General features: G+C 36.3%; 1 protein-coding gene and 1 long non-coding RNA gene across 7 annotated transcripts in view; one reads left to right on the top strand and one right to left on the bottom strand.

Moving 5' to 3' along the window:
- SLC25A29 (solute carrier family 25 member 29) overlaps nucleotides 1-4383 on the bottom strand; it is a 79978-nt gene extending 75595 nt beyond the window's left edge. For 4 of the 5 annotated variants that reach the window (XR_015060030.1, XR_015060031.1, XM_085888153.1 and 1 more), the window contains exon 1: nucleotides 3916-4383. Coding sequence is in view for 1 of the 5 variants with exons in the window: in XM_085888153.1 (XP_085744279.1) it covers nucleotides 3916-3949 (34 nt within the window). In the remaining 4 variants the exon portion in view is untranslated. Of the gene's footprint in view, nucleotides 1-3910 lie in introns of all 5 variants that reach the window. The other variant, XM_085888151.1, reaches the window with a different exon arrangement.
- A 228-nt stretch (nucleotides 4384-4611) lies between these two features.
- Nucleotides 4612-15083, top strand: part of LOC147023102 (uncharacterized) — a 53101-nt gene continuing 42629 nt past the window's right edge. Inside the window, exon 1 of one of the 2 annotated variants that reach the window (XR_015060034.1) lies at nucleotides 4612-4916. This is a non-coding gene — a long non-coding RNA (uncharacterized LOC147023102). The remainder of the gene's footprint in view (nucleotides 4917-15083) is intronic. The other variant, XR_015060033.1, reaches the window with a different exon arrangement.

The raw sequence follows: 15083 nt of genomic DNA on the forward strand, positions 1-15083 counted from the left end.
AAAATTCAAACCACATGCCAGAAACAACAACCACACAGGCTGTTCCTTCGCTCTCGCGTGCCCGTTAAAAAAATAAAAATAAATAATAATAAAACGTGCAAAGAAAAAAACAAACATTTCAAACCACGTGCCAGAAACAACAACCACACAGGCCATTCCTTCGCTCTCGCATGCCCGTACGTGCATGTGGGGCCGTATGTGCGTGGCCGTACGTGCAAAAAAAAAAATTCAAACCGCATGCCAGAAACAACCACACAGGCTGTTCCTTCGCTCTCGCGTGCCCATTAAAAAAATAAAAATAAATAATAATAAAACGTGGAAAAAAAAAAAAAACATTTCAAACCGCGTGCCAGAAACAACAACCACATAGGCCATTCCTTCGCTCTCGCGTGCCCTACGTGCGTGGCTGTGCGTGTAAAAAAACAAAAAAACTTTCAAACCTTGGGATTAATTAATAATTTGAACAATTAATTCAAACCTTGGGAAAAAACAGCTTTCAAACCTTTGGAAAAAAACAGCTTTCAAACCTTGGGAAACACTTGGGAAACAGCTGAAACGGATGAAGAAGAACGATATCAAACCTTGAAAAGGCACATACTCAGGTCCCCAGCGTCAATTGTGACGTCATATCAAACGAAGAAGAAGAAGAATTGTGACGTCAATAGTGCAAAAAAAAATTGTGCTTGTGATGACACTCGTGACATAATAGCACCGTGTCCTGTCATTGGTTGATAAATAAATGGCCATAACTTGGGAACCGCTTGTCCGATTAATATCAAACCTTGAAAAGGCACATCCTCGGGTCCCCAGCAATATTCCTGGCAAGTTTCAATCAAATCGGACCAGTGTTTGTCGAGAAACGGCGGTCGCAGACAAACACATACATACAGACAGATACTTATAGATAGATGTCTATTTTACTCCAAGAGGTGCCAGGATTACACACCCAGAAAATGGTTGCGATAGGTTCAGCCGTTTTTGCGGTACCTGGGAACAGACAGACGGGCAGACAGTGAATTATAGAAAGATGTGTGTGCAGATTTGGTATGATAAAGTCAACGGTAACCCCTGCACTGAAATTACAGTTTATTTAAGAACTAGTTTTACTTCAAACCTTATTTATTGCAACTCTTCAGTCTTCAGAGTTAATATGTGTAAATATTGCTGCGGCACCTATAATCTTCCTGTTTATCACGGTAGCTATTCGAATGATAGTTACGTCCGTTATGTGAGGCTAATGCGACCGGTGACGAATTTTACTCTCGTCTTGTCTGTCCAGCGTTCAATGAAGCTCGTAAGAAGTGTATGAAACGTCATTATTGGGGAAAACCCTTCAGTACATAAACTGAATGAGTTATTGAATGTAGTGGGTAATGTTGGTCAGATTGTTAATGTGAAGTTTGTTGGTAACATATTATCCAGGTTCTAATAAGTTGTTAATTTTTTATTTTTTTGCTGTCACGGAGGAGTTTTGTATGCTGATTCATGCTGAAAAACGCATTATATCTGCTCATCTGTGTCCAGACATCACTCGTCTTGTGGACGTTTGCATTGTTATATTTTATTTGCTCTCATGCCCTGAAAGGGCTCAAAGAGTCAATGAAATTCAAAATAAAATAAATCTGACAAGTGGTTTATGTCCATGAGGTCATTGGGTAAAATAAACTTAATAGGAAGTTCCATTATAAACCAGAAATATGAAAGTCAAGAAATGTTAACATTTGGTTACAACTGGTACAAAACTAGTTACTTTATTAAAATGTTGATTCTAAATAGTGAGTGTAAGATCATTCAAATTAGGAAAGTCTTAATACACCACTGTAGCACTAAGGATAATAGGACTGATAGGATGGGTAAGGGGTATGCACACTTGCCTCCAAGCTGTCCCACCTGGGTTTGAATCCAGACCCAGCAAGAAACTGTCACCCCAGCGTTTCACAGGCAGGGTCATTCACCAATGTGTGTCTGCCAGGATTCCTTGGTGGACGCTAAAGATACCCACGAAGTCCTTTGTAAAGAGGAGGTGAGCTATTGCCGGCACAGTGGCCAAATTCCAAATTCCAGCCCTGGCCAGCAGAGGGCATTGCATCAGCGGCACAGCTGGGCCCTCAGCCAATGATGCTACGCCACGGCCGTGTGTTGCATGCGAACGAAGACTAAGGACAATCCTAATACACTACTCTAGTATTAAGGCAACATACTTGCCACAGTTATATAATACGGGTTCTGTTCCTGATGGAGTGGGAACTGACTATAAACTGGCATCTCGGTGCTTTATCATCGACTGTGTCTTTCAAAGGGGGTGTTAAGCTGGCTGTCCCCTCTGTTCGTACTTGCTTGTGAGCATGCCCCAAACATTTATGCTATTCATTCTCCAATGGATACATAACCCTTGCACACACACGGTGATGGAGTTACCCATGCTTCACGGTTATCCAATCCAATCCAATCCATTGGGACCATACTCTGTGCAGAGCGTTGGTGCTGCCTAAGCAGTCTCCCAGGCTATGGAGTCACGGTTATTAACAGGTGTTCATACAAACATTGTTCAAATACTTTGACTTCCTTGAACTCTAATGATTAAAAAAAACACTCGGATCCGAGGGGTTTTATCGACTCGGTGATTACAATTGAGACTCGTCATTTCTTTCTGACCCTTTTCTCAACACCAAAGTTGTCGATGGTGCTTCACAGGTCGATGAAAGCCTTTACGTGCCATTTGGACAACATCATAGAGAACATGATTATTCACACGAATTTTCCTTCCCAATCTCCAGTCGGATTTATTCGGCCAAGGTGCAGTTCCAAAAGACCTTTATTCTTGAGAAGACACCGTGGATTAATTTGCACCAACAAATAAATAGGCCGATTCAATAACATTCCTTTCGACTAAATAATGTATAGTAATGTAAATGCATTGCTAAGCCCCGACAACATCAACTGATGTTAACCTGGATGTCGAACCCAGACTGGCCAATGCAAAGACGACTGATCTCCAAACACCTTTCACACCATGGATTAAGCCTGGTGTTTGGCTTAGTAGTTAGGGTGGCAGCTTGGGATCCTGGGGTCCTGAGTTCAAGCCCCGTTGGCCACTGAATTAATACACCAGGAGGTTGACTCAGTCGTCATCCTTCCCAGGTCGGCAAAATTAGTACCAGTGCACTGGTAAGGGGGACACTGCATCAGCAACATCGCTGCGTCCCAACCAATGGAGAAAGAGAGAGAAAGAGAGAGAAAGAGAGAGAAAGAGAGAGAAAGAGAGAGAAAGAGAGAGAAAGAGAGAGAAAGAGAGAGAAAGAGAGAGAAAGAGAGAGAGAGAGAGAGAGACAGAGAGAGAGAGAGAGAGAGAGAGAGAGAAAGAGAGAGAGAAAGAGAGAAAGAGAAAGAGAAAGAGAAAGAGAAAGAGAAAGAGAAAGAGAGAGACCATGGATTATTATGATTATTAATATGACAGGGTTAACTATTTAAGCTAAGTTTCGTACCGTGTACAAATTCTGCATTATGTCGTGCACGGAGATTTCTTTAGATTTTTCATTGACCAACATATATACCTCAATCATCTAAATCACAATTAATTTGTCTGACGTTCATTCGGCGACAGACGAGAACTGAACCGGACCCTCTGTGGCCTGTGCCCCCAAACTGGTCACACTGTTCACCTGCGAGCTGTGATGTGCCACATGATACTGACCCCAATATCAACAGCCTCTAAACCTGAATGCACCTCACATTTACATCACAAGATACAATGACTGACACACACACACACACACACACACACACACACACACACACACACACACACACACACACACACACACACACACACACACACACACACACACACACACACACACACACACACACACACACACACACACACACACACACACACACACACACACACCTCACCTCCCAAACATCCCGCCAGGAAATCCAGCGCCATCCGCGCTACCTGCGCGCTTCTGGATCCGACTGTCGTCCCGGTGGGAAGATGAAGCAGAAACGAATGCAGAATCAGGAGAACACTGCACACCGTGTGGTACAGGAGGAAAAACACCAAATGTAAACAATGGAGCACCACTGGAGACGATGGGGCGGTTTTTTTTTCTTTTCTTTCTGAAGACGACTACAAACTGGTATATACAGACACTCGTACACGGACAGATTAACTAGAGGAGAATTGAACGGGATAAATGACGAGAAAGCGAGAGAGAGAGAGACGGGGAGGGAGAGAGGGAACCGTTAAAAATGCAGGATAAACTTAAAAGGTCGATATCGACGCTCAATTGAGGAAACAAATTGCGGTTTCAAGGAGACAAGGTAAAACGGCTTTGGTAATCTCCAGTGGCATGCGGGGTGAAAAAAAGGCTTCGGTCGTAATACCGTGGTGTAAGCAGTTGAGGTAAAGCGAGCTGCCTCGAAATAGCTGGAGGGGGGGGCGGGTCCACGCGAGGACTGGGCTCGACGTCCAATGGGAAGAAGCAAGCGGAACCGCCCTCGTCTCGGGGGCGGGGAAAAAGCCGAATGGGGGGCGGGGCTACGCGAGAACTGGGCTCGGCGTCCAATGGGAAGAAGCAAGCGGAACCGCCCTCGTCTCGGGGGCGGGGAAAGAGCCGAATGGGGGGCGGGGCTAAGTAGCGGGGAATTTCGATGCGCAGTGTTGGGTTGCTTTACAAAACGTGCAAACAATAGAGCTTTGGGTGAATTGATAAAACGACGTAAACAAGGATGATGTGATATATGTGATATGATTGAGTAACAGTATAAAACATGTAAACTCAGTCGATTCGGCCTTGCTGACATTCTCAAATGCCCGAGTTTCTTTAAATTATTTATTTTTGTCCCCCTCCAAGATCGAAGTTCATGGAGGAGAAAGGTGACCGCGAATGAGCCGACGCTCTGACAAGTAGGTGAGCGGGGTCGCTATTGGAATATAACAAGCGAGGGAACCAATGAATACGAAACGACAGAAAAGATGTCGTGTGCAGAGCACGATAACTTGCAAAATCCAAATAAACAATATGCTTCCACGTTTTGATTGGTGAACCAATTCAGTGATCCAATATGCAAATTTTGTTCCACTTTTGGAGGGTACCCAACCTCCGAGTGGGTGGAGATTGCGCATTACTTGCTGACAAAAGTACGGTCTGTACATTGCACTCGTTATGTTTGTGCCTGGTGCATCTAAAGGGGTCTAATGGGTCTACAGGTCAAAGAGGTATAAAGGTTTTCGGGGTCTATAAGGGTCTTAAGCGATCTAAATATCCAAAGGGTATTTTCAAATAGTCGTTGGGGTCTAATGGGTACAAACATCAAGGCGTCTAAATGGTCTTAAGGGGTCTAATAGGTCTAAAGGGATCTAACGTGTCTAAATGGGTCTAAAGAGTCAAGGGGTCTAAAGAGCCGAGGTATCGAAGCAATCTAAGGGGGTCTCAAGGGTCTTAAAAGGTCCAAAGGGTCTAAGGGGTCTGAGGGACTAATCGGTATGTTCCAACAGTAGTTACAGGTCTAAAGGGTCGCACCGGATCTACAGGGTCTAAGCTCTAAGGGATGTAAAGAGTCTCACGTGGTCTATCGTGTCTTAAAATTCTAAGGTGTCTTAGGGGTATAAGGGCTATAATGGGGTCTATTGGATCTACAGGGTCCAGTTGTTCGATAGGTTCCTAAGGGTCAAAGGGTTCTAGTGGGGTCTAAAGGATCTAATGTGGTCTATAGGGTCTTAACAGGGTCTATAGGGTCTTACATGTCAATGGGTTCTAAAGGGTCTTAATGGTCTTAACGGTCTTAAAAGTCTTGGGATCAAAAGAGTCTTAAAGTTTAAAGGAGTCTAGAAGTTTAAAGGGTGTGAGTAGGGTAAGAATACTGATTCTGGCTCACTTTTCCCCATGTAAATGAATGGGGGATTTTCAGCGATTTATATTTTTTTTCCCTAAAAATAAACCCCCCTTTTTATCCCAAGGTATATTTATTTGTCTCCCCTTTTAACCTGGAGGTTGAACCTCATTGAATTGAACAGCTCACTCATTGAACCTATAAAGATTTGTTCATTCTCAAATTCCTTCAATAGTTTAATTTTCTTTGCACAATAATCCCCATCTAAAATATTGACAAACAAAACATTTGAATCTTTATATTTTTGAAGATATCCCTTTTGTGCCATTACGAAATGATAAACTTCTCTTAATGCTCTTGTTTGACCACCTCCTGAGCCACAGGTTATTTTTTGTTAAGCCCCGCCCACTTTTCTTTAAGCCCCGCCCACTTTTGCTAAGCTCCGCCCACTTTTCATAAGGTATTTTTCTAAGCCACGCCCACTTTTCCTAAGCTCCGCCTACTTTTGCTAAGCCCCGCCCACTCTTACATCATTTCCAGTTCATCTCTGACTCACAAAGAAATCACTAGAAAATTACAGGATGTTATGGATTTTGAAAAATTTCCCAATGAAGGCTTGCCTAGGCTTGCCCAGGGAATTTCCAAAGGAAACCACACCCACCAGTCTTTCTCTATAAAAGCTTCAAACCCAGGCTCCATTTTAAACATTTGTTTTTGCTGGCAATGGTGTTCTGTGTGCTTGACTCGAACTGTCTGTCTTCTATGGAACTAAACCTTCAAGTTGATGAACTGGATTCAAACCTCTTATCTATTGAGGTAAGATTTTTTATTTTCCTATTTTCAAACTTTGATTGAAGCATACTCATTTAATAATTAAATAACTTAATTAATACATTATTATTTTCTCTCACAGGAAATTGTGTCTGAAATACGAAATGAAAATACTGCTTTTGCTACAACTTGGGCCGAAATTGTTGGCTTGGTTGAAGACCTTGAGTGGGATGACTTTGGTGTTCCTTGGAACTCTCTGTCTTGTATGGAACTAAACCTTCAAGTTGATGAACTGGATTCAAACCTCTTATCTATTGAGGTAAGATTTTTTATTTTCCTATTTTCAAACTTTGATTGAAGCATACTCATTTAATAATTAAATAACTTAATTAATACATTATTATTTTCTCTCACAGGAAATTGTGTCTGAAATACGAAATGAAAATACTGCTTTTGCTACAACTTGGGGCGAAATTGTTGGCTTGGTTGAAGACCTTATGAGCGACCAAGACCCACAGAACGAGTTCGTCCTTGATGACCCAACCAAAGAGTTATACCTTGGAGACCAGCAAAATCCTGAAAAAGAGTTTTACAGCAATAGTACTCATTGTGAGTTATCAAGACAATACCCACTGAACAAGTTATACCTTGATGAGCCAGAATACAAGTTTGACCTTGGAGCCTCACAAATTCTGACAAATACAGTAAATGAGTTCTGCCTTGATGGTTTAAATAACTACCTTGGAGACTCAGGAAAAGGGTTCTGCCAAGATGGTTCTAAATATGGGGCCTACCTTGGAGACTCACAAATTTTGAAAAAATCAGTAAATGAGTTCTGCCTTGATGGTTTAAATAACTACCTTGGAGACTCAGGAAAAGGGTTCTGCCAAGATGGTTCTAAATATGGGTCCTACCTTGGAGACTCACAAATTTTGAAAAAATCAGTAAATGAGTTATCCTTAAGAGACTTTGTAAGTTGGTTTTACTTTGAATACTTGAAATGTGGGTTCTGGATTGATAACTCACAATGTTCTACATATCTTGGAAACTCAACGGGAATGTGGTTATACCTTGAAGACTTGGAAAGTTGGGTTTATGTTGGACACTTGAAACTTTTTGGGGGGCTTTTATTTATTTATTTATTTATTTATTTATTATTATTATCATTTTATTTATTTATATTTTGGAGACTTTTGGAGTTGCTATCACTCTTTGGGATCTAAACCTATCGATGTAGTTCTTTGTCGGATGGTGCTTGATGGGAGCAAGATCAAGAAAGTTCTGGGAAGAAAGTGCAGGCTTACTCCCCCTTTCTACATCATCAAACCTGAAAGCCTTAAAAGACAGAATTGGAAGAAAAAAAAAAAACGTAAAAATATATATATATAGGTGGAAATCTCATTTTGAAAAAGACATTGAGTTGGGGTTGAGATTTTGAATGTGAGGGTTGGGGTTGAGATTTTGAATGTGAGGGTTGGGACACACACACACATACACATCAACAAACAAAAGTTAAGCCTTGACTATTCAGTTGAGGATTCTGTGTTTGGGGTTCACAGATCTAAGAACGTCCCCCTTGACACACATTATATACTGTTATACACCTCGGACTTGGCCCTCGAGTGTCCACAACGGTGTATAGTAGGAGGGAGTGAAGCGCCAACCTATTGCTCCCATTGCACACACACACACACACAAACAAAAGTTAAGCCTTGACTATTCAGTTGAGGATTCTGTGTTTGGGGTTCACAGATGTAAGAACGTCCACCCCTTGACACACATTATATACTGTTATACACCTCGGACTTGGCCCTCGAGTGTCCACAAAGGTGTATTATCTGCTTAGTTTTGTCTTTTGTAATTCCTGTGAATAAAATGAACCTAAAATCAGAAAAGAATCAAGATGAACACCTAGTTAATGAACAGAAAGAAAGAATCCATATGAACACCTACCCAATGAAAAAGAAATATTCTAATCAATGTACAGAAAGAAAGAATCCATATGAACACCTACTCAATGAACTGTTAATATTCTAATTGAACACCTACTCAATGAACTGTTAATATATTCTAATTGAACACCTACTCAATGAACTGTTAATATTCTAATTGAACACCTACTCAATGAACTGTTAATATATTCTAATTGAACACCTACTCAATGAACAGCTAAAAATCTAGATGAACAGTTAATATATTCTAATTGAACACCTAGTTAATGAACAGAAAGAAAGAATCTATATGAACATCTAGTCTATGATAAGAAAGAAATAATCTACTCAATGAACAGAAAGAAAGAATCCCAATTGAACACCTAGTTAATGAACAGAAAGAAAGAATCCATATGAACACCTACTCAATGAAAAGAAAGAAATAATCCATATGAACACCTACTCAATGAACAGCTAAAAATCAAGATGAACACCTACTCATCCACTCGATAAAAAAAGAAATAATCTAATCAATGAACTGTTAATATTCTAATTGAACACCTACTCAATGAACTGTTAATATATTCTAATTGAACACCTACTCAATGAACTGTTAATATATTCTAATTGAACACCTACTCAATGAACTGTTAATATATTCTAATTGAACACCTACTCAATGAACTGTTAATATATTCTAATTGAACACCTACTCATCTAATCAATGAACTGTTAATATATTCTAATTGAACACCTACTCATCTACTCGATAAAAAAAGAAATAATCTAATCAATGAACTGTTAATATATTCTAATTGAACACCTACTCAATGAACTGTTAATATATTCTAATTGAACACCTACTCATCTAATCAATGAACTGTTAATATATTCTAATTGAACACCTACTCATCTACTCGATAAAAAAAGAAATAATCTAATCAATGAACTGTTAATATATTCTAATTGAACACCTAGTTAATGAACAGAAAGAAAGAATCACAATTGAACACCTAGTTAATGAACTGTTAATATTCTAATTGAACACCTACTCATCTACTCAATGAAAAAGAAAGAAAAGAATCAAGATGAACACCTAGTTAATGAACAGCTAAAAATCAAGATGAACACCTACTCAATGAACAGCTAAAAATCAAGATGAACACCTAGTTATCTAATCAATGAACTGTTAATATTCTAATTGAACATCAAGTCAATGAAAAAGAAAGAAAACAATCAAGATGAACACCTACTAATCAAGTCAATGAAAAAGAAAGAAAAGAATCAAGATGAACACCTACTTATCTAATCAATGAAAAGAAAGAAAGAATCCTAATTGAACACCTACTTATCTAATCAATGAACTGTTAATATATTCTAATTGAACACCTACTCATCTACTCAATGAAAAAGAAAGAAAAGAATCAAGATGAACACCTAGTTAATGAACAGCTAAAAATCAAGATGAACACCTACTCAATGAACAGCTAAAAATCAAGATGAACACCTAGTTATCTAATCAATGAACTGTTAATATTCTAATTGAACATCAAGTCAATGAAAAAGAAAGAAAAGAATCAAGATGAACACCTACTAATCAAGTCAATGAAAAAGAAAGAAAAGAATCAAGATGAACACCTACTTATCTAATCAATGAAAAGAAAGAAAGAATCCTAATTGAACACCTACTTATCTAATCAATGAACTGTTAATATATTCTAATTGAACACCTACTCATCTACTCGATAAAAAAAGAAATAATCTAATCAATGAACTGTTAATATATTCTAATTGAACACCTAGTTAATGAACAGAAAGAAAGAATCACAATTGAACACCTACTCAATGAACTGTTAATATATTCTAATTGAACACCTAGTTAATGAACAGAAAGAAAGAATCTATATGAACATCTAGTCTATGAAAAGAAAGAAAGAATCCATATGAACACCTACTCAATGAACAGCTAAAAATCAAGATGAACACCTACTCATCTACTCGATGAAAAAAGAAATAATATAATCAATGAACTGTTAATATATTCTAATTGAACACCTAGTTAATGAACAGAAAGAAAGAATCACAATTGAACACCTACTCAATGAACTGTTAATATATTCTAATTGAACACCTAGTTAATGAACAGAAAGAAAGAATCTATATGAACATCTAGTCTATGAAAAGAAAGAAAGAATCCATATGAACACCTACTCAATGAACAGCTAAAAATCAAGATGAACACCTACTCATCTACTCGATGAAAAAAGAAATAATCTAATCAATGAACTGTTAATATATTCTAATTGAACACCTACTCAATGAAAAGAAAGAAAAGAATCCATATGAACACCTAGTTAATGTACAGAAAGAAAGAATCCATATGAACACCTAGTTAATGAACAGAAAGAAAAGAATCAAGATGAACACCTAGTTAATGAACAGAAAGAAAAGAATCAAGATGAACACCTAGTTAATGAACAGCTAAAAATCTAGATGAACACCTACTCAATGAACTGTTAATATTCTAATTGAACACCTACTCAATGAACTGTTAATATTCTAATTGAACACCTACTCAATGAACTGTTAATATTCTAATTGAACACCTACTCAATGAACAGAAAGAAAGAATCACAATTGAACATCTACTTATCTAATCAATGAACTGTTAATATATTCTAATTGAACACCTAGTTAATGAACTGTTAATATATTCTAATTGAACACCTACCCATCAAGTCAATGAAAAAGAAAGAAAAGAATCCATATGAACACCTACCCAATGAAAAAGAAATATTCTAATCAATGTACAGAAAGAAAGAATCACAATTGAACACCTAGTTAATGAACTGTTAATATTCTAATTGAACACCTACCCATCAAGTCAATGAAAAAGAAATAAAAGAATCCATATGAACACCAAGTTAATGTACAGAAAGAAAGAATCCATATGAACACCTAGTTAATGTACAGAAAGAAAGAATCCATATGAACACCTAATCAATGAAAAAAGAAAGAATCCATATGAACACCTAGGCAATGAACAGAAAGAATCCATATGAACACCTACTCAATGAACAGCTAAAAATCTAGATGAACACCTAGTTAATATATTCTAATTGAACAGCTAAAAATCTAGATGAAGATCTAGTCTATGAAAAAGAAATAATCTAATCAATGAACTGTTAATATATTCCAATTGAACACCTACTCAATGAACAGAAAGAAAGAATCCCAATTGAACACCTAGTTAATGAACAGAAAGAAAGAATCCCAATTGAACACCTAGTTAATGTACAGAAAGAAAGAATCCATATGAACACCTACTCAATGAACAGAAAGAAAAGAATCCATATGAACATCTACTCATCTAATCAATGAAAAGAAAGAAAGAATCCTAATTGAACATCTACTCATCTAATCAATGAAAAGAAAGAAAGAATCCTAATTGAACACCTACTCAATGAACTGTTAATATTCTAATCAATGTACAGAAAGAAAAGAATCCATATGAACACCTACTCAATGAAAAGAAAGAAAGAATCCTAATTGAACATCTACTCATCTACTCAATGAACAGAAAGAAAGAATCCATATGAACACCTAATCAATGAACTGTTAATATATTCTAATTGAACACCTACCCAATGAACAGCTAAAAATCAAGATGAACACCTACTCAATGAACAGCTAAAAATCAAGATGAACACCTACTCAATGAACAGCTAAAAATCAAATCAATGAAAAAGAAAGAAAAGAATCAAGATGAACACCTACTCAATGAAAAGAAAGAAAGAATCCTAATTGAACACCTACTCAATGAACTGTTAATATATTCTAATTGAACACCTACTCATCTAATCAATGAACTGTTAATATATTCTAATTGAACACCTACTCATCTACTCGATAAAAAAAGAAATATTCTAATCAATGTACAGAAAGAAAGAATCCTAATTGAACACCTAGTTAATGAACTGTTAATATATTCTAATTGAACACCTACTTATCTACTCAATGAAAAAGAAATATTCTAATCAATGAACTGTTAATATATTCTAATTGAACACCTACTCATCAAGTCAATGAAAAAGAAAGAAAAGAATCAAGATGAACACCTACTAGTCAAGTCAATGAAAAAGAAAAAATCTAACCAAGATGAACACCTAGTTAATGTACAGAAAGAATCCATATGAACACCTACCCAATGAAAAAGAAATAATCTAATCAATGTACAGAAAGAAAGAATCAAGATGAACACCAAGTCAATGAACAGAAAGAAAAGAATCAAGACGAACACCTACTAATCAAGTCAATGAAAAGAAAAAAAAAAAGAATCAAGATGAACACCTACTAATCAAGTCAATGAAAAGAAAAAAAAGAATCAAGATGAACACCTACTAATCAAGTCAATGAAAAAGAAAGAAAAGAATCAAGATGAACACCTACTCAATGAACAGCTAAAAATCAAGTCAATGAAAAAAGAAAGAAAAGAATCAAGATGAACACCTAGTTAATGAACAGAAAGAAAAGAATCAAGATGAACACCTACTCATCAAGTCAATGAAAAAGAAAGAAAAGAATCAAGATGAACACCTAGTTAATGAACAGAAAGAAAAGAATCAAGATGAACACCTACTCATCAAGTCAATGAAAAAGAAAGAAAAGAATCAAGATGAACACCTAGTTAATGAACAGAAAGAAAAGAATCAAGATGAACACCTACTCATCAAGTCAATGAAAAAGAAAGAAAAGAATCAAGATGAACACCTACTCAATGAACAGCTAAAAATCTAGATGAACACCTACTCAATGAACAGCTAAAAATCAAGTCAATGAAAAAGAAAGAAAAGAATCAAGATGAACACCTAGTTAATGAACAGCTAAAAATCAAGATGAACACCTACTCAATGAACAGCTAAAAATCAAGTCAATGAAAAAGAAAGAAAAGAATCAAGATGAACACCTAGTTAATGAACAGCTAAAAATCAAGATGAACACCTACTCAATGAAAAGAAAGAACCCAATGAATACCTTTCTTTTCCCTCATATCTATTTACTTTTTCTTGTTAAAAAAGCTTTTTTTCCTAAATAATTCACGTTTTTATCAAGAAAATATAAGCTAAAAATAAAAAGTGAATTCACTTTTTATTTTTAGCTTATATTTTCTTGATAAAAACGTGAATTATTTAGGAAAAAAAGCTTTTTTAACAAGAAAAAGTAAATAGATATGAGGGAAAAGAAAGGTATTCATTGGGTTCTTTCTTTTCATTGAGTAGGTGTTCATCTTGATTTTTAGCTGTTCATTAACTAGGTGTTCATCTTGATTCTTTTCTTTCTTTTTCATTGACTTGATTTTTAGCTGTTCATTGAGTGGGTGTTCATCTTGATTTTTAGCTGTTCATTAACTAGGTGTTCATCTTGATTCTTTTCTTTCTTTTTCATTGACTTGATTTTTAGCTGTTCATTGAGTAGGTGTTCATCTAGATTTTTAGCTGTTCATTGAGTAGGTGTTCATCTTGATTCTTTTCTTTCTTTTTCATTGACTTGATGAGTAGGTGTTCATCTTGATTCTTTTCTTTCTGTTCATTAACTAGGTGTTCATCTTGATTCTTTTCTTTCTTTTTCATTGACTTGATGAGTAGGTGTTCATCTTGATTCTTTTCTTTCTGTTCATTAACTAGGTGTTCATCTTGATTCTTTTCTTTCTTTTTCATTGACTTGATGAGTAGGTGTTCATCTTGATTCTTTTCTTTCTGTTCATTAACTAGGTGTTCATCTTGATTCTTTTCTTTCTTTTTTCATTGACTTGATGAGTAGGTGTTCATCTTGATTCTTTTCTTTCTGTTCATTAACTAGGTGTTCATCTTGATTCTTTTCTTTCTTTTTCATTGACTTGATTTTTAGCTGTTCATTGAGTAGGTGTTCATCTTGATTCTTTTCTTTCTTTTTCATTGACTTGATTAGTAGGTGTTCATCTTGATTCTTTTTTTTCTTTTCATTGACTTGATTAGTAGGTGTTCATCTTGATTCTTTTTTTTTTTCTTTTCATTGACTTGATTAGTAGGTGTTCGTCTTGATTCTTTTCTTTCTGTTCATTGACTTGGTGTTCATCTTGATTCTTTCTTTCTGTACATTGATTAGATTATTTCTTTTTCATTGGGTAGGTGTTCATATGGATTCTTTCTGTACATTAACTAGGTGTTCATCTTGGTTAGATTTTTTCTTTTTCATTGACTTGATTAGTAGGTGTTCATCTTGATTCTTTTCTTTCTTTTTCATTGACTTGATGAGTAGGTGTTCAATTAGAATATATTAACAGTTCATTGATTAGAATATTTCTTTTTCATTGAGTAGATAAGTAGGTGTTCAATTAGAATATATTAACAGTTCATTAACTAGGTGTTCAATTAGGATTCTTTCTTTCTGTACATTGATTAGAATATTTCTTTTTTATCGAGTAGATGAGTAGGTGTTCAATTAGAATATATTAACAGTTCATTGATTAGATGAGTAGGTGTTCAATTAGAATATATTAACAGT

The sequence above is a fragment of the Eptatretus burgeri genome, chromosome 7 (assembly GCF_056783735.1).
Source record: "Eptatretus burgeri isolate ZD-2024b chromosome 7, Ebu_testis_v1, whole genome shotgun sequence".
Lineage (NCBI taxonomy): Eukaryota > Metazoa > Chordata > Myxini > Myxiniformes > Myxinidae > Eptatretus > Eptatretus burgeri.